This window comes from Delphinus delphis, chromosome 5 (assembly GCF_949987515.2).
Source record: "Delphinus delphis chromosome 5, mDelDel1.2, whole genome shotgun sequence".
In the NCBI taxonomy this organism is placed as follows: Eukaryota; Metazoa; Chordata; class Mammalia; order Artiodactyla; family Delphinidae; genus Delphinus; species Delphinus delphis.
In genome coordinates, this window is record NC_082687.1 from 109,553,811 (window position 1) to 109,579,160 (window position 25,350).

At 39.1% G+C, this 25,350-nt stretch overlaps 1 protein-coding gene across 3 annotated transcripts in view; it reads right to left on the reverse strand.

The window, feature by feature from the left end:
* Positions 1 to 374: 374 nt before the first annotated feature.
* Positions 375 to 25,350, reverse strand: part of ELOVL6 (ELOVL fatty acid elongase 6) — a 134,596-nt gene continuing 109,620 nt past the window's right edge. For all 3 annotated transcript variants that reach the window (XM_060012889.1, XM_060012890.1, XM_060012888.1), the window contains 2 exons: positions 20,609 to 20,760; positions 375 to 4,436 (listed from right to left, as the gene is read on the reverse strand). In XM_060012889.1, the coding sequence (XP_059868872.1) occupies positions 4,012 to 4,436; positions 20,609 to 20,760 (577 nt within the window). In that variant the 3' untranslated portion in view covers positions 375 to 4,011. The remainder of the gene's footprint in view (positions 4,437 to 20,608; positions 20,761 to 25,350) is intronic.

The window sequence follows — 25,350 nt, forward strand, 5'->3', positions numbered from 1 at the left end:
GGTTGGTGAGGGGTCTCAGACACAAAGAATTGGGTCTTGTATACAAATAGAAAAGGGACAGAAGAACAAGTTAAGCTACAGGAGACAATGACTCACAGCACGAAAATAGGCTCTACTACCATCCCAAATCGATAGCAAAATATTTATTATCGAAAACAAAAAGATTGGACCACTAAACTTTCATCATAAAACTCTCACACAATTGTACTTTTCAGGATGGAAACATTTTTGGGGAAATAAGTGTCTATGAGACAGACATGGACCATGCACACACAACTCAAAGCACTCCTGAACTCTGGGAGGTGGTCTATTTGACCTTCTCCACTCTCCTAATAGCCCTCTTGAGTCAGCACGTGGCCAATCCAACGACTGTGTTAAAGATTCATTCATTGACCAAACTGGAAAAAAAAACACAAAACCCTCAGAATGTGCTGGAGCTGACTTAGTTATGTCTGAGGAGACGCTATTCTCTCATAATAAAGATAGCAACCTGAGCTTGTCTCTCCCAGGTAACCCAGCAGTCTGGGAACCAGGCCAGACTTCTGGAACTTTATACTCCAGTGTAGTTGACTCCAGGTGCTTTGTTATTCTTATGTGAATTTTTATCTTATGATAAAGATACCATGTCTGATTAAAAAAAAAAATTCTGTGGGTCTCCTAGAAGTGTTCTTCCATTCAGTTCTACAGAAACCCCACTCAGTAAAGTTTTAGACTCAGAGCTACATTAGTAGAGAGAAGTGAGAGGGATGTACTCAATTTTTTCTTTCCCCTTCAGCAACATATACAGCTGTATTGTCCCTGCCCCCTCATTTTGATAGTGGAGTATGGTTAGAAGGATGGGAGTAAGTTACCTGGAATAATCGCCTCAGTACATGGTTTTAACTTGGTACATTGGCCTGATATTGAATATGAATATAGTAGTGGCTCTTTTTTCATGAGCAAAACTAGAAGGTGCAGATAAAACCTCTTGCTCTATGAATAGAGCATTTCTCACTAGAAAGGTTTTCACTGCAAACTCAGACTTGGGTTGATGCTCAGACCTTGTTTATCAAATTGCATGTATTTATGTGTGAAGGTTTGGTTAAAAAAATTTTTTTTTAAATCCAGGAATGTTTTCACCAAACTGCAATTGGAATGCAGTGGAAAATCTTCAATAGAAAGATAATCTATTGCAGCATAGTGGGGCAGCTATAAAAACCTGCCTGCCCAAGTTTTTCTGGAATGTTAAGTGACAGCAGGATTCTCTGTGTGGCAGTCAGTTCTCTGATAGGCTTCAGATTTGCCATGGGCTAGTGGTCCAGCCTTGTATCTTGATATAATTAAGCAGTTAAGCTGAGATGTTAAAAACATTATACTGAACCTGTAATACCAGAATTTAGATTTTTTTTTTACAGGTGTGTTTTCTTTTTCCCTCCCATGATAATCATCGGAAATGCGTTTAGATATATTTACCTAATTTTAAAACTATTTATTAGACATTCAATCTGTAAACAAAAATTCTAAATTATCTCACAAGGGAACACAAGTATGAACCTGTATCAAGATGAAAGTGCTTTGGAAGCATCATTTAGGGTCTATTTAAGGTCTATGCTCATTTCCTTATTCTAACCTGCATTAAAGGATCACTGATAAATCAATGGATTAAATAATTAAATCAACCAGAGTTGAGTTTAACTGAAGGGCCAGTTAGAGCTTAAGTCAACTGTTATTTGGCCTTTTCCTCATTTTAATTATTCTGCTTTTTTTCTAAGAAAAAAAGCTTATTGCACAGTATCATGTATTTTCAAAGCTCAAAATAACATTATTTGCATCTTAGGTCCTGCTATAACTAATAGATCCTTATCTTTTCAGCTCGTGTCAGTTTTTGCCCTAAAAATAATACATTCCTCCATCAATTCATCTATGAACCAACGTCAAGACATCATAGACTGTTCACAATAATTTAACACAGGTGTAACAGCTTCCCTTCCCTGCATACCCCCCCCCCCACCGCCCTCCACCCCATCAGTCATGACTTGGTTTGCACGGATTCTTTGTTCATGGTTCAGACCATTCACACAGAATGGAATAAAATTTTATTCTTTTCAATTCCACACATAAACGAGATGCTGAGAAAGCCCTTGTCATCTCTGACAGAGAAGCAGAGCAGCTCTGTTTCATGAATGACAGCACAATTAAAGCTAAAATAATATAAAAATAATTTGAAAAATCCCTTTTCTGTACACTCTCAAATAAAGCAAGAAAGATAAACAACAGCTTCTTTTTCTGCTAGCCAGAAAATGTGTTTCTATTCATTTGAGCTTTGAAGTTCGGTGGACCCCTCATCTGTGTGCCTATACGTGTGGTTATGCGTGTCTAATCTATGCAGTGTAGTGGCCCCTAATTTTTTCATCTAGTTTGTGTAATCATTAAGCTACTTAACCAATGAGAATACTATTATATCACATTGAACAACTTGACATAATTGCTTCTTTGAAATACTAGGAATGTTTACACATTTATTTGGCTTGAAAAGGACTGAAATATTACAGATATTATATTATCTAGCTTTTTTTTTTTTTAAGAATATGGCTCTTAATAAATCGATTTTCTGAGTTCCAGAGCAAAAGTCCCTTTTAAAAAAATTTCTGAAGCTGACTTGAAGCAGGAAGAATGTCTTCTGATTTGGCCAAAAACATGGTGAGTATTTTATATCATTTAAAATTTGAAGAATAAGTCTATAAGGGGCCCTTTGTTGTCAACTGTTCCAGCCAAACTTGCCATGAAGTGTGTTTGTCAAAGTATCTCCACTCGACCAGCAGAGGGCACTTTAAACACCTCTGCATTGCCTCAGGGAGCAAATGCAGATGATGCAGAAACACAGTGTTTACCCAAGATCAAGAAGAGCCCTGCAGGTTGTTTGAAATTCACAAAAATATAGAAAATATGGACTGTACCACAGGGTTTCATTTGAAAGTTATGAATATGTGTGAAGTCACCGAGGGAGGGGTGTACTTATTGTCTATTATATTGATCTTCGGCTCCTTTCCCACTGTCTTTTTCTCTTTCCCAGCTCAAGAACGGTACAGCGCTGCATCTTTTTACAGGTGGTAGAGAGTCGATTTTTCAAATCATTTGATTGAGCTGTATCTTTTTTATTCTGTATTTACTCCTCTGTTTGAAAGCCTGAGGCAACAGAACAAAGGATAATGCTTCCTACCTCATTTAGGGGTAGAAATTAATTAAACTATCAGAAATGCTCTGAGATGGGGCTGCCCTTTTAGGAACTGGGCTGCATTATTTCCTTCCTCCCAGGAAGAACCCTGGAAAAATATTGTGCCCCGTTTGGTTTTGGCAAACTCACTAGGCTGAGGCTGTGCGATGAAGGGAAACGAGCCTTTCTCTTAGTTGAAATATAGTTGTTTATATCCATTTTCTCAGGAGGTGATTAAGACATCTTTTCTCATGGGGGCTACAACTGCCAACCTTTCTTAAAAAGGCTTTCATTTTTGCAAAAGCATTATTGGTCTAGATAGACACCCTGTGTCTCTTCCATTTTTATCTTTTCTGTTGGCTCCAGTTTAGTGTCAAAAAAGATTAGAAAGGATTGTGTGTATGGGTTCGCACAGTCTTTTAAGTAAACTTCTTTGATCCTTAGAGAAATATAACACTTAGTAAATACATTTTTTTTTCATATACTGTTAATAGCTTTTGTTTGCCTTCTCTTTCTCTCTCTCTGCCTCTGGCCCACTTTTGTTCTCATTTGTCCTAGAGTTGACAGATAAAGAGGGAATGGGGTCTTCCAGCAGCAGTCCTTTGAGATGGAGGTGTACTCAGTGAGTCCTCACCCAAAAAGGATCATAAACTTACTGGGTTAACTCAACCTAATTATCCCTAAGCTGCTTTGGGTTGTGTGTTTTCTCATGTCTTGTTTTGTTTTAGCTGCACCATATGTGATTCCTTGTGCCATTTTCTTTTGTCTATTATTTTTCTTGATGACCCTGAGCTATGGCTTCCTCCTCAGTTCCGACACTAGTCAGCCTTCGTTGTTTTCCTCATCTTGCCAATGTAGGCCTCAAAGAAGAAGTGGCAGAAGAGCACAAGATAGCTGAGGTACATGAGTGAGGACCAGAAGATGTTCTGAAAGTGAGAGTGACACTGGTCATGCTGCATCCAGTGGAAGACCAGGTAGTTAACGACACAGCCCATCAGCATCTGAGTGATCTGGGACAAGGTGATGAACATGGCAAACTTCCGGGAGACTCGGAAACCCGCTGCTCGCAAGGCATAGTAAGAGTACATCACGGAGTGCACGCCATAGTTCATAGTCATGAACCAACCACCCCCGGCAACCATGTCCTTGTAGGAGTACCAGGAGTACAGGAGCACAGTGATGTGGTGGTACCAGTGCAGGAAGATCAGCTTCTGCTTCCTCAGAATGATGAATATTGTATCTCCTGAAAGACAAAGAAAAAAATGGACATGAGCCCCTTGACCGTAACAAAATCATAATCTATATCTCTGCAAGAAGGTAGATGTCTTGAACGGGCACTTGAGAATGAGATGGACTGGGTTAGAATCCTGGACTGATATTTACTAGCTCAGTGACCCTGGGCAAGTTATTTATCCTATTTTCCCGTTTCATCATCTGTAAAATGGGGATAATAATAGCTTGAAATTATCTGAGGATTAAATAGGATACTCAACATGCCCTCTTGGCACATGGTAAGCACTCAATAAATGTTACTTTCAGAAAGGTGTTTTGCACAAAATCATATTTTTAATTTGGAAGGGACACTAGTAACCGTGTTGTCCATTTCCAACTCAGCCATGCATTTTAGGAAATAAATATCACCTGGAAGAGTCAAATGATATTTATTAATCAAGAGAAACAAATTAGAATTCAAGTGCCCAGCAAAATGTTCTTAGGCCTCTCTGGAGTAGTAAAAAGATACTTTTCTTTTGTCCATGATAAAGGTACTCTTTAAAAACATATCTTTGTAAGCGCCCAATAAAGTGTGAAGCCTTGACATATGGAAGTTAGGAAAGTAAAATTTAAACAAAAGGCTATTCTGGGATGAGAGACAAGATGGCAGAGAGGAAGGACTTGAGCTCACCTCCTCTCACAAAAACACCAAAATCCCAACTAACTAACTGCTGAACAACCATCGACAAAAAAGACTTGAACCTACCAAAAAAGATATTCTTCACCCAAAGACAAAGAAGAAGCCACAATGAGACGGTAGGAGGTGCGCTTTTGCAATATAATTTAATCCCACACCCACTGGGTGGGCGACCCACAGACTGCAAAAGTATATTGCAGAGGTTCTCCCACAGGAGTGAAAGTTCTGAGCCCCACGTCGGGCTCCCCAGCCTGGGGGTCTGGCATCAGGAGCCACCAGAGCATTTGGCTTTGAAGGCCAGCAGGGCTTGAGTGCAGGAGCTCCACAGGACTGGGGGAAACAGAGACTCCATTCTTGGAGGGTGCACACAAGGTTTCACCTGCACTGGGACCCAGGGCAATACACTGATTTCATATGAACTTGAGCCAGACCTACCTGCTGGTCTTGGAGAGTCTCCTGCAGGGACAAGGCTATGGTCACTATGGGGGCAAGGACACTGATGGCAGACACCCCAGAGAACACTCACTGGCATGAGCTCTCCCAGAGGCTGCCATTTTGGCACCAAGACCTGGCACCATCCATCAGCAGACAGGGTGCCTAAAGTTGTACTGAGCTCACAGCCACCTCTAAACACACACCTTGACATGGTCCTGCCCACAACAGGGACAAGACCCAGCTCTACCCACCAGTGGACATGCACCAGTTCCTCCCACCAGGAAGCCTACACAAGTCCCTGGACCAACCTCACCCACCAGGGAGCAGACACTAGAACTACGAATTACAATCTTGTAGCCTGAGGAACGGAGACCACAAACACGAAATGTTAGACAAAATGAGATGGCAGAGAAATACGTTCCAGATGAAGGAATAAGATAAAACCCAGAAGAACTAAGTGAAATGGAGATAGACAATCTACCCAAGAAAGAATTCAGAGTAATGATAGTAAAGATGATCCAAGATCTTGGAATAACAATGGAGGCATAGACTGAGAGGATACAAAAAAATGTTTAATAAAGAGCTGGAAGCTTTAAAGAACTAACAAACAGAGACGAACAGTACAATAACTGAAAGGAAAAATACACTAGAAGGAATCGCTAGCAGAATAAATGAGGCAGAAGAATAAGTGAGGTGGAAGACAGAGTGGTGGAAATCACTGCTGTGGAACAGAATAAAGAAAGAAGAATGAAAAGAAATGAGGACAGTCCACGAGACTTCTGGGACAACATTAAATGCACCAACATTCACGTTATAGGGGTCCCAGAAGGAGAAGAGAGAGAGAAAGGGCCTGAGAAATTATTTGAAGAGATTATAGCCTAAATCTTCCCTAACGTAGGAAAGGAAACACTCAAGTCCAGGAAGTTCAGAGAGTCCCATACAGGATAATCCCAAGGAGGAACACGCTGAGACACATACTAATCAAAGTAACAAAAATTAATGACAAAGAAAAAATATTAAAAGCAACAAGGGAAAAGCAACAAATAACATATAAGGGAATCCCCACAAGGTTATCAGCTGATCTTTCAACAGAAACTCTGCAGGCCAGAAGGGAGTGGCATGATATATTTAGTGATGAAAGGGAAAAAAACTACAACCAAGAATACTCTACCCAGCAAGGCTCTCATTCAGATTTGACGGAAAAATCAAAAGCTTTACAGACACGCAAAAGCTAAGAGAATTCTGCACCACCAAACCAGCTTTACAACAAATGCTAAAGGAACTTCTCTAGGCGGAAAAGAAAAGGCAACAACTAGAAACAGGAAAATTACGAATGGGAAAGCTTGCTGGTAAAGGCAAAAACACAGTAAAGGTAGGAAATCATCCACACACAAATAAGATGTCAAAATGAGCAATCATGAGAAGGAGAGGAGAGTACAAATGCAGGATATTGGAAATGCATTTGTTTTAAGTTGCTGGTCTCTTAATTTCAATCTTGTCTATATATAGACAGCTATATCAAAACCTCATAGTAACTGAAAACCAAAAATCTGCAATGGATAAACACACACAAAAGAAAAAGCAATCCAAATACAACTCTAAAGATAGTCATCAAATCACAAGAGAAGGGAACCAAAAAATGAAGGGAAGAATAAAGACCTACAAAAACAAATCCAAAACAACTGACAAGATGGCAATAAGAACATAATATTGATAACTACCTTAAAATGTAAATGGATTAAATGCTCCAACCAAAAGACATAGACTGGCTGACTGGATACAAAAATAAGACCCATATATATGCTGTCTATAAGAGACCCACTTCAGATTTAGGGACACATACAGACTGAAAGTTAGAGGATGGAAAAAGGTATTCCATGCAAATGGAAATCAAAAGAAAGTTGGAGTAGCAATACTCATATCAGACAAAATAGACTTTAAAATAAAGACCATTACAAGAGGAAAAGAAGGACACTACATAATGATCAAGGGATTAATCCAAGAAGAAGATATAACAATTGTAAATATATATGCACCCAACATAGGAGCACCTCAATATATAAGGCAAATGCTAACAGCCATAAAAGGAGAAATTGACAGTAACACAGTAATAGTGGGGGACTTTAACACCCCACTTACATCAATGGACAGATCATCCAGAGAAAAATCAATAAGGAAACACAGGCCTTAAATAACACATTAGATCAGATGGACTTAATTGATATTTATAGAGTATTCTATCCAAAAGCAGCAGACTACACATTCTTCTCAAGTGCACATGGAACATTCTTCAGGACATATCACATACTGGGTCACAAAGCAAGCCTCAGTAAATTTAAGAAAATTGAAATCATATCAAGCATCTTTTCTGACCACAATGCTATGAGATTAGAAATCAATTACAAGGAAAAAAAAACTGTAAGAAACACAAAAATGTGGAGGTTAAACAATATGTTACTAACCAACCAAGGGATCGCTGAAGAAATCAAAGAGGAAATAATAAAACTCCTAGAGACCACTGAAAGCAAAAACTCGATGATCCAAAACCTGTGGGATGCAGCAAAAGCAGTACTAAGAGGAAAGTTTATAGTGATACAGTCTTAACTGAGGAAACAAGAAAAATCTCAGATAAACAACCTAACCTTACACCTACAGCAATTAGAGAAGGAAGAACAAACAAAACCCAAAGTTAGTAGAATGAAAGAAATAATAAAGATCAGAGCAGAAATAAATGAAATAGAGATGCAGAAAACAATAGAAAAGATTGATGAAAGTAGAAGCTGACTGTGAAAAGATAAACAAAATTGATAAACCTTTTGCCAAACTCATCAAGGAAAAAAAGGGAGAGGGCTCAAATCAATAAAATTAGAAATAAAGAAGTTACAATTGACAACACAGAAATACATAGGATCATAAGAGGCTATTACAAGCAACTATATGCCAATAAAATGGACAACCTAGAAGAAATGGACAAATTCTTAGAAAGGTACAAACTTCCAAGACTGAACCAGGAGGAAATAGAAAATATGAACAGACCAATCACAAGTAATGAAATTAAAACTGTGATTAAAATCTTCCAGCAAACAAAAGTTCAGGCCCAGATGGCTTTACAGGTGACTTCTATCAAACATTTAGAGAAGAGTTAACACCTATTCTTCTGAAACTATTCCAAAAAATTGCAGAGGAAGGAACGCTCCCAAACTTATTCTATGAGGCCACCATCACCCTGATACCAAAAACCAGACAAAGATACCACACACACACACACACAAATTACAGGTCAATATCAATGATGAACAGAAAAATCCTCAACAAAATATTAGCAAACCAAATCCAACAATACATTAAAAGGATCATACACAACATGATCAAGTGGGATTTATCCCAGGGATGCAAGGATTTTTCAATATTTGCAAATCTATCATTGTGATACACCACATTAATAAACTGAAGAATAAAAACCAAATGATCGGGCTTCCCTGGTGGCGCAGTGGTTGAGAATCCACCTGCTGATGCAGGGGACACTGGTTCGTGCCACGGTCTGGGAGGATCCCACATGCCGTGGAGCGGCTGGGCCCGTGAGCCATGGCCACTGAGCCTGCACGTCCGGAGCCTGTGCTCCGCAACGGAAGAGGCCGCAGCAGTGAGAGGCCCGTGTACCACCAAAAAAAAAAAAAAAAAAAAAACAGATCATCATCTCAATAGAAAAAGCTTTTGACAAAGTTCAACACCCATTTATGATAAACTCTCCAGAATGTGGGCATAGAGGGAATACACCTCAACATAATAAAGGTCATATATAACAAACCCACAGCTAATATCATACTCAGTGGTGAAAAGCTGAAATCATTTCCTCTAAGGGCAGGAACAAGACAAGAATGTTCATTCTCACCACTTTTATTCAACAGAGTTTTGGAAGTCCTAGCCACGGCAACCAGAGGAAACAAAAATAAAAGGAATACAAATTGGAAAAGAAGAAGTAAAACTGTCACCGTTTGCAGATGACATGATACTATACATAGAAAATCCCAAAGATGCTAGCAGAAAACTACTAGAGCTAATCAATAAATTTGGTAAAGTTGCAGGTTACAAAATTAATACACAGAAATTTGTTGCATTTGTATACACTAACGACAAAAGATAGAAAGAGTAATACAGGAAACAATCCTATTTACCATCATATCAAAAAGAATAAAATACCTAGGAATAAACTTACCTAGGAGGCAAAAGACCTGTACTCCAAAAACTATAAGATGCTGATGAAAGAAATTGAAGATGACACAAACAGATGGAAAGATATACCATGTCCTTGGATTGGAAGAATGAATATTGTTAAAATGACTATACTATTGAATGCAATCTACAGATTCAATGCAATTCCTATTAAATTACCAATGGCATTTTTCATAGACCTAGACAAAAAGTCTTAAAATTTATATGGAGACACAAAAGACCCCAAATAGCCAAAGCAATCCTGACAAAGAAAAACGAAGCTGGAGGAATCAGGCTCCCTGACTTCAGACTATACTGCAAGGCTACAGTCATCAAAGCAGTATGGTACTGGCACAAAAAATCAATGGAACAGGATAGAAAGCCCAGAAATAAAACCACACACCTATGGTCAATTAATCTATGACAAACGATGCAAGAATATACAACGGGGAAGAGACAGTCTCTTCAGTAAGTGGTGCTGGGAAAACTGGACAGCTACATGTAAAAGAATGACACTAGAACATTCTTTAACACCATACACAAAAATAAACTCAAAATGGATTAAAGACCTAAATATAAGACTGGATACTATAAAATTCTTAGAGGAAAACATAGGCAGAACACTCTTTGACATAAATCACAGCAAAATCTTTTTTTGATCCAGCTCCTAGAGTAATGGAAATAAAAACAAAAGTAAACAAATAGGACCTAATTAAACTTAAAAGCTTTTGCACAGCAAAGGAAGCCACAAACAAAACGAGAAGACAACCCACAGAATGGGAGGAAATATTTGCAAATGAAGTGATCGACAGGGATTAATCTCCAAAATATACAAACAGCTCATGCAGCTCAATATCAAAATAACAACCCAATCAAAATATGGGCAGTAGGTCTAAATAGACATTTCTCCAAAGAAGACATACAGATGGCCAAAAAACACATGAAAAAATGCCCAATATCACTATAAGCATTAGAGAAATGCAAGTCAAAACTACAATGAGGTATGATCTCACACTGATCAGAATGGCCATCATCAAAAAGTCTACAAACAATACCCTTTTTTTTTAGATTCTACATGTAAGCAATATCATATGATATTTGTCTTTCTGTGTCTGACTTACTTCACTCAGTATGACAATCTCTAGGTCCATCCATGTTGCTGCAAGTGGCATTATTTTGTACTTTTTTATGGCTGAGTAATCTTCCATTGTATATATGGAACTTATTTACAAAACAGAAGTACATTCACAGATGTAGAAAACAAACTTATGTTACCAGGGGATAAGAGGGTGAAGGGATAAATTGGGAGATTGGGATTGACATATACATACTACTATATATAAAATAAATAACTAATAAGGACCTGCTGTATAGCACAGGGAACTCTACTCAATACTCTGTAATGGGCTATATGGGAAAAGAATCTAAAAAAAAAAAAAAAAAAAGAGTGGACTATGTATATGTATAACTGATTCACTTTGCTGTACACCCGAAACTAACACTACATTGTAAATCAACTATACTCCAATAAAATTTTTTTAAAAGTCTACAAACAATAAATGCTGGAGAGGGTATGGAGAAAAGGGAACCCTCCTACACTGTTGGTGGGAATGTAAACTGGTAGAGCCACCATGGAGAACAGTGTGGAGGTTCCTTAAAAAATGAAAAATAGAACTACCATATGATCCAGCAATCCCAATCCTGGGCATATATCCAGAAAAAAAATGTAATTTGAAAAGATACATGCACCCCAATGTTTATTGCAGCACTATTACTATTTACTATAGGCAAGACATGGAAGCAAAGTAAATGTCCATTGACAGAGGAATGGATAAAGAAGATGTGGTACATATATACAATGTGTATATACAATGGAATATTAGTCATAAAAAAGAATGAAATAATGCCATTTGCAGCAACATGGATGGACCTAGAGATTATCATATTAAGTGAAGTAAGTCAGAGAAAGACAAATATCATATGGTATCACTTATATGTGGAATCTTAAAATGATACAAATGAACTATTTACAAAACAAACAGACTTTGAAAACAAACTTATGGTTACCAAAGGGAAAAGGCAGGGGGAGGGATAAATTAGGAGTTTAGGATTAACGGATACACACTACTATATGTAAAATAAATAATCAACACGAACCTACTGTATAGCACAGGGAACTCGACTCAATACTCTGTAATAACTTATTTGGGAAAAGAACTTGAAAAAGAATGGATATGTGTATATTTATAAGTGAATCATTTTGCTGTACACTTGAAACTAACCCAACATTGTAAATCAATTATACACTAATATAAAATAAAAATTAAATTAAAAAAATTAAACAAAAGGCAAAAATAGGACAAGAGAAAGAAAATTACCTTCTATTGTATTTACTGAAGAGGATAATAGGAATATTTTGGTACCAATGAATCAAGTGATAAAAAACTGAGAATGACACACATTTTTATGGAATTAACTTTGAAAAAGCTTTCCAGGATCTATCCAAAATTTTACTAATATTATCCCCCTTGAAGAAGAAAGCCACTGTTTTTTTCAGTCTAATGCTCTCCCATCTGAGCTATTTCGACTATCCAAAAGATCACTGTTTCTAAGGTAGAGAATTCATATTATAGAAGCAAGAATGGTGCTCAGTCAGGTAGATGTTATTAATCTGCAGTGAGTCTCTTAAAAATCTAGGGGTTCTGAAAAATATACTTTAGAACACTTACGTAAAAATGGATAAAGAGCAAGCACAGTAACAAATACACCCGATGCCATTAACGAGTCCAAAAAAGAGAAAGCATCTGCCTGCATAAATCCTGTTTGTGTCCCATGTGAGACAGAAACAGGATTTATGCAGGCAGATGCTTCATTCTCTTTCCTATCTCTGTGGTTTTCAGATATGGGAAAAACCAATATCCGTCATGACCTTTGGTGAACTCGAACTTGACTTCTTTTTGTATAACAAGGAGATCTAGGTGGTCCCTCTTCTTATTCTGAAATTTAATTAAGCACAAGGGAACTTAGTACTTACCCTTGTCTTATCCCTCATACTTCAAGGATGCCCTAAAACATCTCATACAAAGGAAGATCAGATAATGCTGGATCTTGGAAAGACTTTTAAGGTTCTGATGGCTGTGGTTGGAATAATACAGGTGCTGCCCTATTCCACTCAGCAGGAGCTATTAGTTTATTTCCCTACTGAACTGTTAAACATTATTTCTTCTTATAGAGCAAAACAAAACTACAATGAGGTATCACTTCACACCAATCAGAATGACTATCATCAGGGAACCCTCCTACACTGTTGGTGCAAATGTAAATTGGTATAGCCATTATGGAGAACAATATGGAGGTTCCTCAAAAAAGTAAAAATAGGGACTTCCCTGGTGGCGCAGTGGATGAAACTCCACGCTCCCAGTGCAGGGGGCCCGGGTTCGATCCCTGGTCAGGGAACTGGATCACACATGCATGCCACAACTAAGAGTTTGCATGCCACAACTAAGGAGGCTGCCTGCCACAACTAAGACCCGGCGCAACCGAATAAATAAATATTTAAAAAAAGAAAAAGTAAAAATAGAGCTACCATATGACCCAGGAATTTCGCTCCTGGGCATACATCCTGAAAAGACAAAATCTCTAATTCAAAAAGATACACGCACCCCAGTGTCGATAGCCGCACTATAAGCAACCCAAGTGTCCATCAACAGATGAAATGGGTAAAGAAGATGTGGTGTATATATGCAATGGCATATTACTCAGCCATAAAAAGGAATGAAATATTGCCATTTGCAACAACATGGATGGACCTAGAGAATACCACACTAAGTGAAGTCAGACAAAGACAAATATTATATGCTATCACTTACACGTGGAATCTAAAATATATACAAATGAATTCACTTACAAAACAAAACCAGACTCACAGACATACAAACTTACGGTCACCAAAGGGGAAAGTGGGGGCAGGGCGAGGGATAAGTTAGGTAAACAATAAAGATTTACTGTATAGCACAGGGAACTATATTCAATATCTTGTAATAACCTATAATGGAAAAAAAATCTGAAAAAAAAATAACTGAATCGCTTTGCTGTATACCTGAAACTAACACAAGACTGTAAATCAGCTCTTCTTCAATAAAAAATAAAGTCAGCTGCTACCTAGGGAATATGAAAAAAAACAAACAAAATACCCCAACATTATTATTTGTTTAGAACAGAAAAGGAAAATTTCCAGCTGCTGCATTTCTGAACCTCTTATAAAATGTTCTTTGAAGTCCTCTTCTCTATTATGAGATGCCTAACATATTAAGCCTGTAAATGTCAGACAGACTAATAACGATCACTGGTGATAGTAACTCTCACTTGTATGCTTAAGGGACACAACTAGTGTTAGGAGACCTGGGGTCTACTTACTTATGTTAAACTGTGCTATTTTTGTGTGCTTGTCAAAGATCCACTACTTCTGTGTAATTACTACTCTGCGCCTCCCCTTCTTTCTATGGACTATAACGTAGACACAGTAGTTCCAGGCTACCTTTGTTCCCAGTGGAAAGAAGGTAGAAGTCCAAGGAATTGTACGTTAAAAACAAATTTATTCATTCGTAATTGAGATTTTTTTAATGAGTCTCTAAGTATTAACTACAATAAATATAAATCCTGTACAATATTCAAACATATTGTAATAAAAGTTATTTGCCTTAAAGTCATGAGCATTTTATCCTTTTAAATTCTTTAGATTTAGTTTTAACTCTATCACCACTTTTATGTAAAACTTTATTGTCTAAAGAACGATTTCAGTGTGGGAAGAGTGGTAGGGGACAAAACACAGACCATATTAGAATGGGCTAACGTAGAAGCTACACATCTGGAATTGAACATAGCTTTGTGTTTTTCCTGTCTGAGTCGGGGTGGTGGTCTCAGGCTTGATCTGAGACACACTAGGTGTTTCCATTTAATATGGGGAGGTGGGGGCAAAGGACATGTCATGAGATCTTCAAAATGAAATTAATTTAGATACGCATAAGAATTTTTCTCAGAACAGATATGCAGGATGATAGATGGAGCAAAGAAGATGAGGATCTTCAGGTAATGGCCCTGAGCCTCTCAGGAGTAGCATTCCAATGCCATATCAAGATTACTGTCCCCAAGCAGGCCACCAATCCAGAGAGGGTAGTTTTCCTTGGGTGAGAGGAAGCTGGTGGGGTTCCAGAAAGAGCTCCCCAAGACCTCTCATGGTTCTTTTGATATCGCAGCTGAGATGCTACAGTCACGCAACTCTGGCAGTTATGAATTATTTTTCCTCTGGGGAAAACCACTTAATAACCCATTTAATTTGTCATGAGCCAGTTACACCAAGAGGATGGCACATACAGGCCTGTCAAAAGCTACAGAGTGACCTAGAAATACAAACAAAAGATAGGGACTGTGGATGCAATGTTGGCCAACCAATCTTTCTTGGCCAAAGGTCCTGTTAGCATTATGGAAAGAATTTTGGCCAAGTGTAAGCAGTGGGACTTCTGACTCATGAACGTTTCGGCCGTGTCCCGTATCTTAGCTTCCTCTGGCTCATGTTCTTTGCAAGTCTCTCTAACCTTTGGTTCAGCTATTTTCCATCAAGAGCCAGCCTGCAGGCAGGACCTGGTGATCACATACCTAAGTGTTCCTCCTGAACTATGCCTTCTGCCCATGTGCTATTAAGCGTAGCCCTGTGTGCAGCTCTGGAGAAGTTCATGAGCATTTAGGAGCCACAGGGCATGCATGGCCACCGAGATGGGGAGCCTACTCTGTGTGTGGCTTGTTACAGATGGCTGTGCCCCTCTTTTCTGAGAGTTAGGTGGAGCTCTGCTGAGTCAGAGTTTCAAAAACAATGACAAGCTCAACTGAGCAAGGACCTAGACTCAGAGCAGATGTTTCCAAGTTCTAACAAAACAAAATCTCAGCAGGTTTTAATATAATTCAAACAGTAGTCACTCAAAGATTTTGGCACACAAAGCAGGTTGGTGGCTCTCTTCCCCTTACTTATTCTAGTAGACCGTAGCCCTGGAATTCACTGAAATGAGCTCATTGTTCTCTGCTGAAACAGAAAGCCCTTCTCGCTATTAAGAGTCTAGTGAAGGGGGAATGTTAGTGTTTAACAGGCACAGAGTTTTCCGCTGGGGAAGATAGAAGTGCTGGAGATGGATGGTGGTGATGGTTGCACAACATTGCAAACGTCCTTAATGCTGCAGCCTTGTACACTTAGAAATGGCAAAGCTTATGTATGTTTTGCCACAATAAAAAACTACTTCAGTGAAAACTGCAGGCATGCAGGTTTTGGGGGGGAAATAGAGTTTCAGTATTGAACATCGAAGAACTGTGCTTTTCTCTCACAAGACCTTTTCTTTCTGGTACACATAGGGAGTCCAGAATCTTAAAGAATTGAAAAGAAGAATTGGGGACCTAAAAATAAGAAAAGTTCTAAGTAATCCAAATGCATAAAGCTTTCTTGATTAAATAGTAGTGACAAAGTTTTCTAAGAGTGAAAAACAGGGAAGGAATTTAACTTCTCAAACGAACAAAAAACCATCCAAGCACACATGTTCACTAAATTAGATGAACTGATTTTTGGATCTGTTTTGATTCAGCAATTTACTTTGGGAAGACTGCTATCAAGTAAGCTCCAGGATATTTGAAAGAGAATAAGTCATATTTTAGAAATGGAAAAGGGGACTCAGACCATGAAAATATCGGATCTGAAATTACATGAAGAACTGGTGTCACACTAGCCTCATTATTTTTGAGCTGTGTCAAGTTTGGGATTTAATTTTTTTTCAGCTCTTACCCCATTGTCAACACTTCAATCCCACGTTTGAAGTGTGAAGGAATGGATTGTTTGATATCCAACCTATAAACTATTGTGGTGAATGAGGCTTCTCCAGGGAAAGCAACGATCAAGCCAGTGGCACAGGGGACTAGAGTACAGCTCCTTTGGGCTCAAGAGGGAACAGAAATGCGTCCAATTACAAGGTCTACATGGGGGCAGGAGGGAGTGGCATGTTCGGGCCTAGATTAGTTAAGACAGGTGATTCACTAACAGCCTCAGGACCAACAACACTCCAACAAGACAGAGGATTATAGCACAAGTACCTCTGAGTGATGCACTAGCAGTGCTCATCCACGAATCCTAACTTGTCCACCACCTTAAGACGTTGGTGTCCATCGGGCGTGGAAGCTGGGAGGACAGACGGCACAGGGCTACTTACGTCTTTGAAGGAAAATGACCACTATGAATGGGTTGGGTGGCTCTTCAATATGTTATTCCTTCAAAAAGTAGAAGGGACTATTTTATTTGCAAGTCCCTCAAACACAACTGGGTAAAACTCAGAACACAGACAAGCAGTCCTGGCAGGGAAAGGCACTTCTAGAAGCAAAGACTGAAGTAGCTCCTTTGCAATTTGAGGCTTAAAGGCCAGAAGCATAGAGGCACCTTTTCTGATTTTAAAAAAAAGTACTTGTTGAGGGTGGGGAGGTGGAAATTTTAAAGGTGCTCAGGGGTGGTATGTAAGGGGAGTCAACTTTCATGCATTTACTGTATTCATGTATCTGTAGTCAGTTCTTTATCAAAAACACAGGGGGGATTCATAAGGATACTTATTATACAGAATAAAGTATAGGGGTCAAAGGGATATGATATCTCTCAGTTTGAATAATTCTCTAACTTTAATAATGTATGAATTTATTTTAAAGGAAACGTCACAAAAACCCAAGAGAAAAAATACATGCTCACGTTCTCAGACCAACACCAGTTCCAGAAAAAGTGATCTGACTCAGAGACTCTATGACTCTATATGAAGAAAGAATCACTATGAGAAATGTAGCTGGCAAGACAATCTTTTCTTTTATTCATACATGAAGACACAAAATTAAAATATCCTCATAGAATTTTGAAATTCCTAAAAACATCTGTAGGCTTTTAGGCATTGTCTGTAGCTCCAAGTCTGAAAAACACTTCTCTGGCCTAAGACGTTGCAGCTAGTGGTCCTAATTCAAATACTAAAAATAGTTGCCTGGGGGCCTGGTTCATTAAATTCATATTATAAATTTCTTTTTTTGATAAAGTAGCAATTCCATTTCAATGTTTTAAATGCCTGGCCCATGATAGGTGCTTAATATAAACTTATTAAAGGACCCACAACCATATGGTCAACTAATCTTTGACAAAGGAGGCAAGAATATACAATGGGAAGGGGTGTGGGGAAGTTGGACAGCCACATGTAAATCAATGAAGTTAGAACACACCCTCTCACCATACACAAAAATAAACTCAAAATGGCTTAAAGACATAAATATAAGACATGACACCATAAAACTTAGGCAAAACATTCTCTGACATAAATCTTACCAATATTTTCTTACGTCAGTCTCCCAAGGCAATAGAAATAAAAGCAAAAATAAACAAATGGGACCTAATCAAACTTACAAGCTTTTGCACAGCAAAGGAAACCATAAACAGAACAAAAAGACAACCTACAGACTGGGAGAAAATATTTGCAAACGATGTGACCAACAAGGGCTTAATCTCCAAAATATACAAAGAGCCCGTACAACTCAACAACAAAAAAACAACCCAATTGAAAAATGGGCAGAAGATGTATATAGACATTTCTCCAAAGAAGACATACAGATGACCAACAGGCACATGAAAATATGCTCAACACCGCTAATTATTAGAGAAATGCAAATTGAAACTGCAATGAGGTACCACCTCATACCAGTCAGAATGGCCATAATTAAAAAGTCTATAAATAACAAATGCTGGAGAGTATGTGGACAAAAGGGAACCCTCCTACACTGTTGGTGGGAATGTAAATTGGTATAGCCATTATGGAGAACAGTATGGAAGTTCCTTAAAAAACTAAAAATAGAGCTACCATATGATCCAGCAATCCCACTCTTGGGCATATATTCAGACAAAACTATAATTCAAAAAGATACATGCATGCCTATGTTCATAGCAGCACTATTCACAATAGCCAAGACATGGTAACAACCTAAATGTCCATCAACAGATGAACAGATAAAGAAGATGTGGTACATATATACAATGGAATACTACTCAGCCATAAAAAGAACAAAATATTGCCGTTTCCAGCAACATGGATGGAACTAGAGATTATCATACTAAGTGAAGAAAGTCAGAAAGAGAAAGACAAATACCATATGATATCACTTATATGTAGAATCTAAAATATAACACAACTGAACTTATCTACGAAACAGAAACAGACTCACAGATATAGAGAACAGACTTGTGGTTACCAAGGGGAAGGGGTGGGCGGGGGAAGGATGGAGTGCGAGTTTAGGGTTAGCAGATGCAAACTATTATATATAGAATGGATAAAAAATGAGGTCCTATTGTATAGCACAGGGAACTATATTTAAAATCCTGTGATAAACCATAATGGAAAAGAATATATAAAAAAAGAATGTTTAGGTATGTATAACTAAATCACTTTGCTGTATAGCAGAAATTAACACATTTTAAATCAACTACTTATTTTTCAATGAAAAATAAATTTTAAAAATTTATTAAAGGAATAAATGAATGAATCCATACTAATGCATTTCACATTTCACAAGACTGTTTTCATAGGCTCTGTGTGTGAGCGGTGAAGTTTTTTCCCCCGCTGCTCTTCCTTTGTCTTTGACCTGGGAAGACAGTGGTCAAACCAACAGTTCAAACCAACTGTCAGCACTCTGTAGGCATCAGGTTACAGCCTGCGGCGGAGAGTGGCTATAGGTGGCGGATGCACACATGGGAGACACGTCATATCCATTGTGAACAGACACAGACACAAACTAGGGGCACCTTTCAGAAAGACTTGATAGCTAATACTGCAGTGACTTATAGTGAAATTACAACCTCTAACCCCCTTTTTAGGAGCAACAGGAGACGGAACACAATCTATAAATAAAGATTTTGAATGAAATAAGCCAATTCTTAATTCCAGATAAAACATTAAGAAACCCAGAGGATGGACAGGCGTCCCCTAAGGATATGTACCAGTTTGTGAGATGCTGGCCAGCACTGCTCATGGATGAACTCAGAGCTTATTATCACTGGTGGATCCCTTTCTCTGGCAATAGAGAGATCTTCCTGGGGAACCGTGTCTGTGTCAAACACTTGCTACTTAATTTTTCACTGTTTCTGCTAACTTGTGCCACACTTATATTGACTATTAAAGAGTTAAAGGAAAAAACTTAGGAATCTACATATATAGATATTGGATTAATTTCTAGCCCCAGTATTTTGGATTAATTTCTAGAAGATGAACTACATTTCCCTAAGGCCTATTTCTTTGATGATTAAATTAAACAACACCAGAAACTAACCCTTACTATTTCGTTAATGAGAACATGAGGATACCCAAACAAAAAGCGGAATTTCCTAGTCTGCGTCCAAACTCCAGAGCTGAAATTACACTTCGATGTGGGACTGGGAAATAGCCGTGTGGCTAACTTTTCCCAATATTCTAATATTAGCTCAGCTGTTAATGGCCTCAGAGAAGGGGCTGGGTAGATATTATAAGCCTCTGCAAGTGTGTTTTCAGTAAGGCTTGGATACGTGCATGTTCTATGTAAACTATTCTGCTCTTCATATTCAATGTACAATTATTTAAAAGGAGGGAAGGAGGGGAGAGAAAAAAAACAGTGGAAGTTAGTCAAGAACGCAAATTCATTCATTGTAACTTTCCTGCAACCAGTAAAACAGGACCTTCAAATTATTTCTTTGTTCGTTTTTCCATAAATATTGTGGGTGTGTAGCTACAAAGGGGTGGGGGTTTGGGGGAGGAAATGTAAGGAGAGAAGACACTCACCTAGTTCGGGTGCTTTGCTTAGCACAAATGCATAAGCCCAGAATTTGCTGACAGGTCCATTGTAAAAACCCTGGTCACAAACTGAATGCTTCAGGCCTTTGGTCATCAAAATGTACACCATATAAGCACCAGTTCGAAGAGCACCGAATATACTTCATAATGAAAAGAGAAAAGAAACAACATTCAGGAAAATAATATCACATCTGACATTAACCATTCTTAGAAGACTGCCATTGGCAGGAAATAGGTAGAGAGGCATCACAGTCATTTGCATTTACCCAGAAGCATTAAAAATGTTTTGTAAACAAAAGTAGGAAAACTCCTCAGTGCTTTCTTCTGAAGGCCATGCCACTTATTCTGCACCAGTGTTCCAAAAAGAGGTCGTGGAAAAGGGGAATGGATGCAGGGCAGGATCTCAAGAACTCTGATAACCTTTGTGTTTCAGCTTGAGAACTATCCCTTGGGATGAGATGGGGTTGGCTGAAAACTCCTGGAATTATCTCAGTTCTGTCCTTTGTCCAATCATTCTCCAAATCGCCTGGCTCTGTTCCCTGAATCTCTCTCTCTAATCCGTCTTTCTCACAGAAGCCAGAGGAAGAAGGCTTAGCTCTGCTCTCAGAACCCCCCCTCCACCCACCAAAGTCCACCCAGGTTCACTCCCCTGAGCTCCCATAACCATTCACTGACACTGCTCCAACACTGTCCTTCAATGCCCTGTATTGTATTTGCCTCTACATAGGCATAGGTGCTCAAAGATTGTTGAAAAAGTGAGATTGTTGAAAAGAAAACTGACATATGGACTTGTTATCAAGGAACGGCTAAGGAAACAGGAGAGCTCTGGAGTGTGTTGAGCTCAATGATGGAACATGAAGTATGAAAGGACTTGGCAACTGGAACAGGCAACGTCCGTCACGTAGTGAACCCTGTACGCATGTGTCCCAGAGTTCACAAGCCACACGCATGACCGAAAGGAGAGCTGGCTGACCATGGGGGGAGATGTGTTTACCCATCCTATCTCTGGCAGCATTCCCTTTTTAGGTTCTAAAAGTCAGTTAGCATAGAAAACAAATTTATGGTTACCAAAGGGGAAAAGGGGGTGGGGGAGGGATAAATTAGGAGTTTGGGATTAGCAGATAGATACACACTGCTGTATATAAAATAAACACCAAGCTCCTACTGTATAGCACAGGGAACTATATTCAGTATCTTATAATAAACGATATTGGAAAAGACTATGAAAAAGAATAATATCTGTGTGTGTGTAACTGAATCACTTTGCTGTACCCCAGAAACTAACATAACATTGTAACTCAACTATGCTCCAATTAAAAAAGGAAAAATAAATTAAAAACAGTCAGGAGATAAACTAGTGAACAGCTACTGAAATGAGCAGCAGCCTCACCCAATAAGGAAACAGGAGTTTTATTTCTTTTCAGAGGCAATATCGTTTATTTAAAATGCCTTAAGTGCCACTCCCGACTAAGTCATCCCACTAGGCTACCCCGTCCACAAACGTGCATCCACCAGCGCGAACTAAAGGTCAACTCTGCACAGAACCAAGGTAATGAAGTTGAATTCCTGGCAACTGCCTATTAAGTGGGGATTTGGTGAGTAGCTTCTCTAATGACACACGGCCTACATTAAACAGAGTTACTCTTTCCAACATATAAAACAATCCTGCATAGGATTATTGGTATGATTTTACATTTGTAGACCCTGTTTAATCCTTCAGTGTCTCCCCGCTGCACGTAGAATGTAACCCCCAGCTCCTTCGTGGGAACTGCAAGGCTCTGAATGGCCTCTCCTTCCCTCCTTTGCACCTTCCTTCCTGCCATTCTCTTCCCACTCACTGTGAGCCAGTCATTCCAGCACTTTCTGATCCTTTCAGTTTTCTGCCTTTTCCTCTCCTTGGGGAGCTTTTTGCCCCCATGTTCCCTTGAAGGCTGTTCCTTCTCACTTTCGTATCTCAGAGAAATGTCCCCTCCTGCTGGAATGACCTAAGCCTTTATGGATTTGGGAATGGGGAGGTGGATTTCATTGGTAACGTCAGGTAATGGGGATTTTGCCATCTTACCTGAATTGATTTTTCATGGTTTGTCTTTACCTCACCAGATGATGGCTAAATTTTCATATGAAAAGTTGCTACCATCACCAAATTAAGATTATTAGCTAACTGGGGACTGACTTGCTGCTGTGGAAGGTATTATAGAAGTATGGATATGGCATGTCCACTTAGCATACAGAGCAGACACTGTTGGCTGCCTATTCAAGGGCCAAGTCCCTTTCTCCTTCTCCGTGTTAAAAGAACCCTGATTTGGTCCAGGTTCTCCCAACTCATGATTCCCCTAAGGAACGTGACCTTATCTTCAACTTAGGAGTAGATCCTAATTACCTAAGCAAGTTTTAGTAATCCCACTTCCCTTACCAGTGATTTGTTAAGATGGGCACTGACCCAATTCTAGCCAATGTGATGTGAGGAGAGGGCTGCTGGGGGCCTTTTAGGGAAAGGTTTCCTTACTCATTACCACGTATTGCTTGGAAGTGCAGCAGCCACCTCGCAACCAGGAGGGAGCTGCCTTGAGGACAAAGCTAAGTCAGAGAGGATGGCAAAGTATTCCTTCAAGATGTGATCGAGCTGCTGAGTTAACTCCTCTTTCAGTGACCCCATCACAAGAGTTGTTTTGGGGATAAAACTTCCTCACAGTATAAGCTATTTGGAGTTTTGCTTTTTATTATTTACACCCCAAAGCGTCCCAGCAGACACAACACACCAGAGACTTCAGGAGACTTTTGAACACTAGTTAACATTTGGTAGCTATCAAATCTTGGCCAACCCAATATATCTAGTCATAGACACGGCTGGTGAACTACTTACTGTATCAGTTATCTGCCTTTCATAGACCAGTGGGAGATATGGCAGTGACTTTTGTACAAGCCAAAAGCAAAGAAACACACAAAGGACACACTTTCACTATGTATCGGTCTCTGCTCCTTAGCCCCAGACCTATGACTTTTCTGAACCATCAGTACATTGTAGGGATCCTGTCTCTTCCCACTGAGTCAAGCCCACCACACCCAGGAAGCTGAGCCTGTCCTCTACTATATTTTGCTGCTAGACTGTGTGCTTCACACATGATCAGAGTAGATCCAAGGAAAGTAACTTTGGAATAATTACCACCTTTTTATCTTCCTGAGTCTCAAAACTCATTGTAGTTTAACTATACCTAATTTCTTCAGTACCGGCACAGTTATTAATCCTTTCATTTGTTAAATATTTACTGGCAATGTTCTAGATGCTGGGGTGACAAGAATCGATACACTGACCCTGGCTGCTGCGGTTGCTGCTGGAAGACTTCCGAGGAGGTGGTATTGGACTTAGGCATAAATACGTCTCCCAACTTTGAGGGTTAGGGCACGAGGAGGTCATTTCAGAGCACTGCAGAATTGAAAGTTTAGGTATCATGGTGACCCACAACATTGCTGGCAACAAGAGCATAGCACATATTATTGTCCCATATCTGGACATAAGCCTCACTCCCTAAGCTCTGAACAATAAGGCTGACTCAAAACAGAGGACAGTGCATTTTTCAGGGAAACCCTCAGTGCCAGCCATTGGGCCTATGTGTCTGAGGGCAAAGGCGCTTTGCTGTGATGTGACAATGCTACTGCTGGGGAGCCGTCGGGGAGCTGCTTGGCCAGTGGGATGATTGTTATTTGTGGGAAGCCAGTAGCTCTGCCTCTGGCACATCTCAGCCACTGTACGCTTTGGAACCATACAGCTTTTTGTTATAACTGGGCACAGGGTCCTTAGACTGTGATACTTAAAGGGAGCAAACATTTTTTCCTCCCTAAGTTACATCATCTTGATGTGATGCAAGAGACAAGTATGCAGCTATGTCCTGCTCTGCCCCGTCCTTACCCATACTTCTGGCGGATGTTACTAATCGATCCGGACACTCTCTGGCCATGCCTGGACATTGCATCAACATTCCCAACCACTATAAGCCACTACCAATAGATTAGGGCTGCCAATGTCAATCACAGTGCTCTCATTTGCTAGTTTAATGACTGGAAAAATTACTTAACCTAAGTCTTTATTCATCTGAAATAATAATCATACCTAACTTGTAAATTAGTTCGATGAATTTTGTGGAACCATATATGTAAGGTATTTAGTTAGCATAGAGCCTCTAATATATAGGTGCTGAATAAAACAGTTTTTATTGTACAATTATGATTTTATTACTATTTATGGTTGTTATTATTGCTGCTTTACTCGGTCTGTCCTTCAATGTTGAAAATCACTTTTAACTCTCATCTCACTTTATCGGGTAAGAGCAGTTAAGTCTAATTATCCCTAATCGAAAGTCAAGGAAACTGATATACGGAGAATTTGATTTGCACTAATGATTATTCCAGTTATTAAGTGGTTTATTGTTAAGTGTTTATTAAGTGTTTTATGTCATGAGCCAACTTTTCACAAAATAAGTGATAGCAAGTTCGCAGTAGAATGTGAAATGAGCATTTCCTATAGAACATGTTGAGGGAGAGACTGTTGATATAGAAAAGCATCTGGTTCATACGAAATTTATCTTTCAATCAGACGATAAAGGTTATTCTAAATATCTAGGGCCTCAAAGAGGCCGAGAGTCTGGGCCATTGTGTTTAATGAGGGCAGATGACTACTTATTGCATCACACCCCTTTTCTAGCTGTTAAGGTCACAAGAGCATCTTCTTCTTT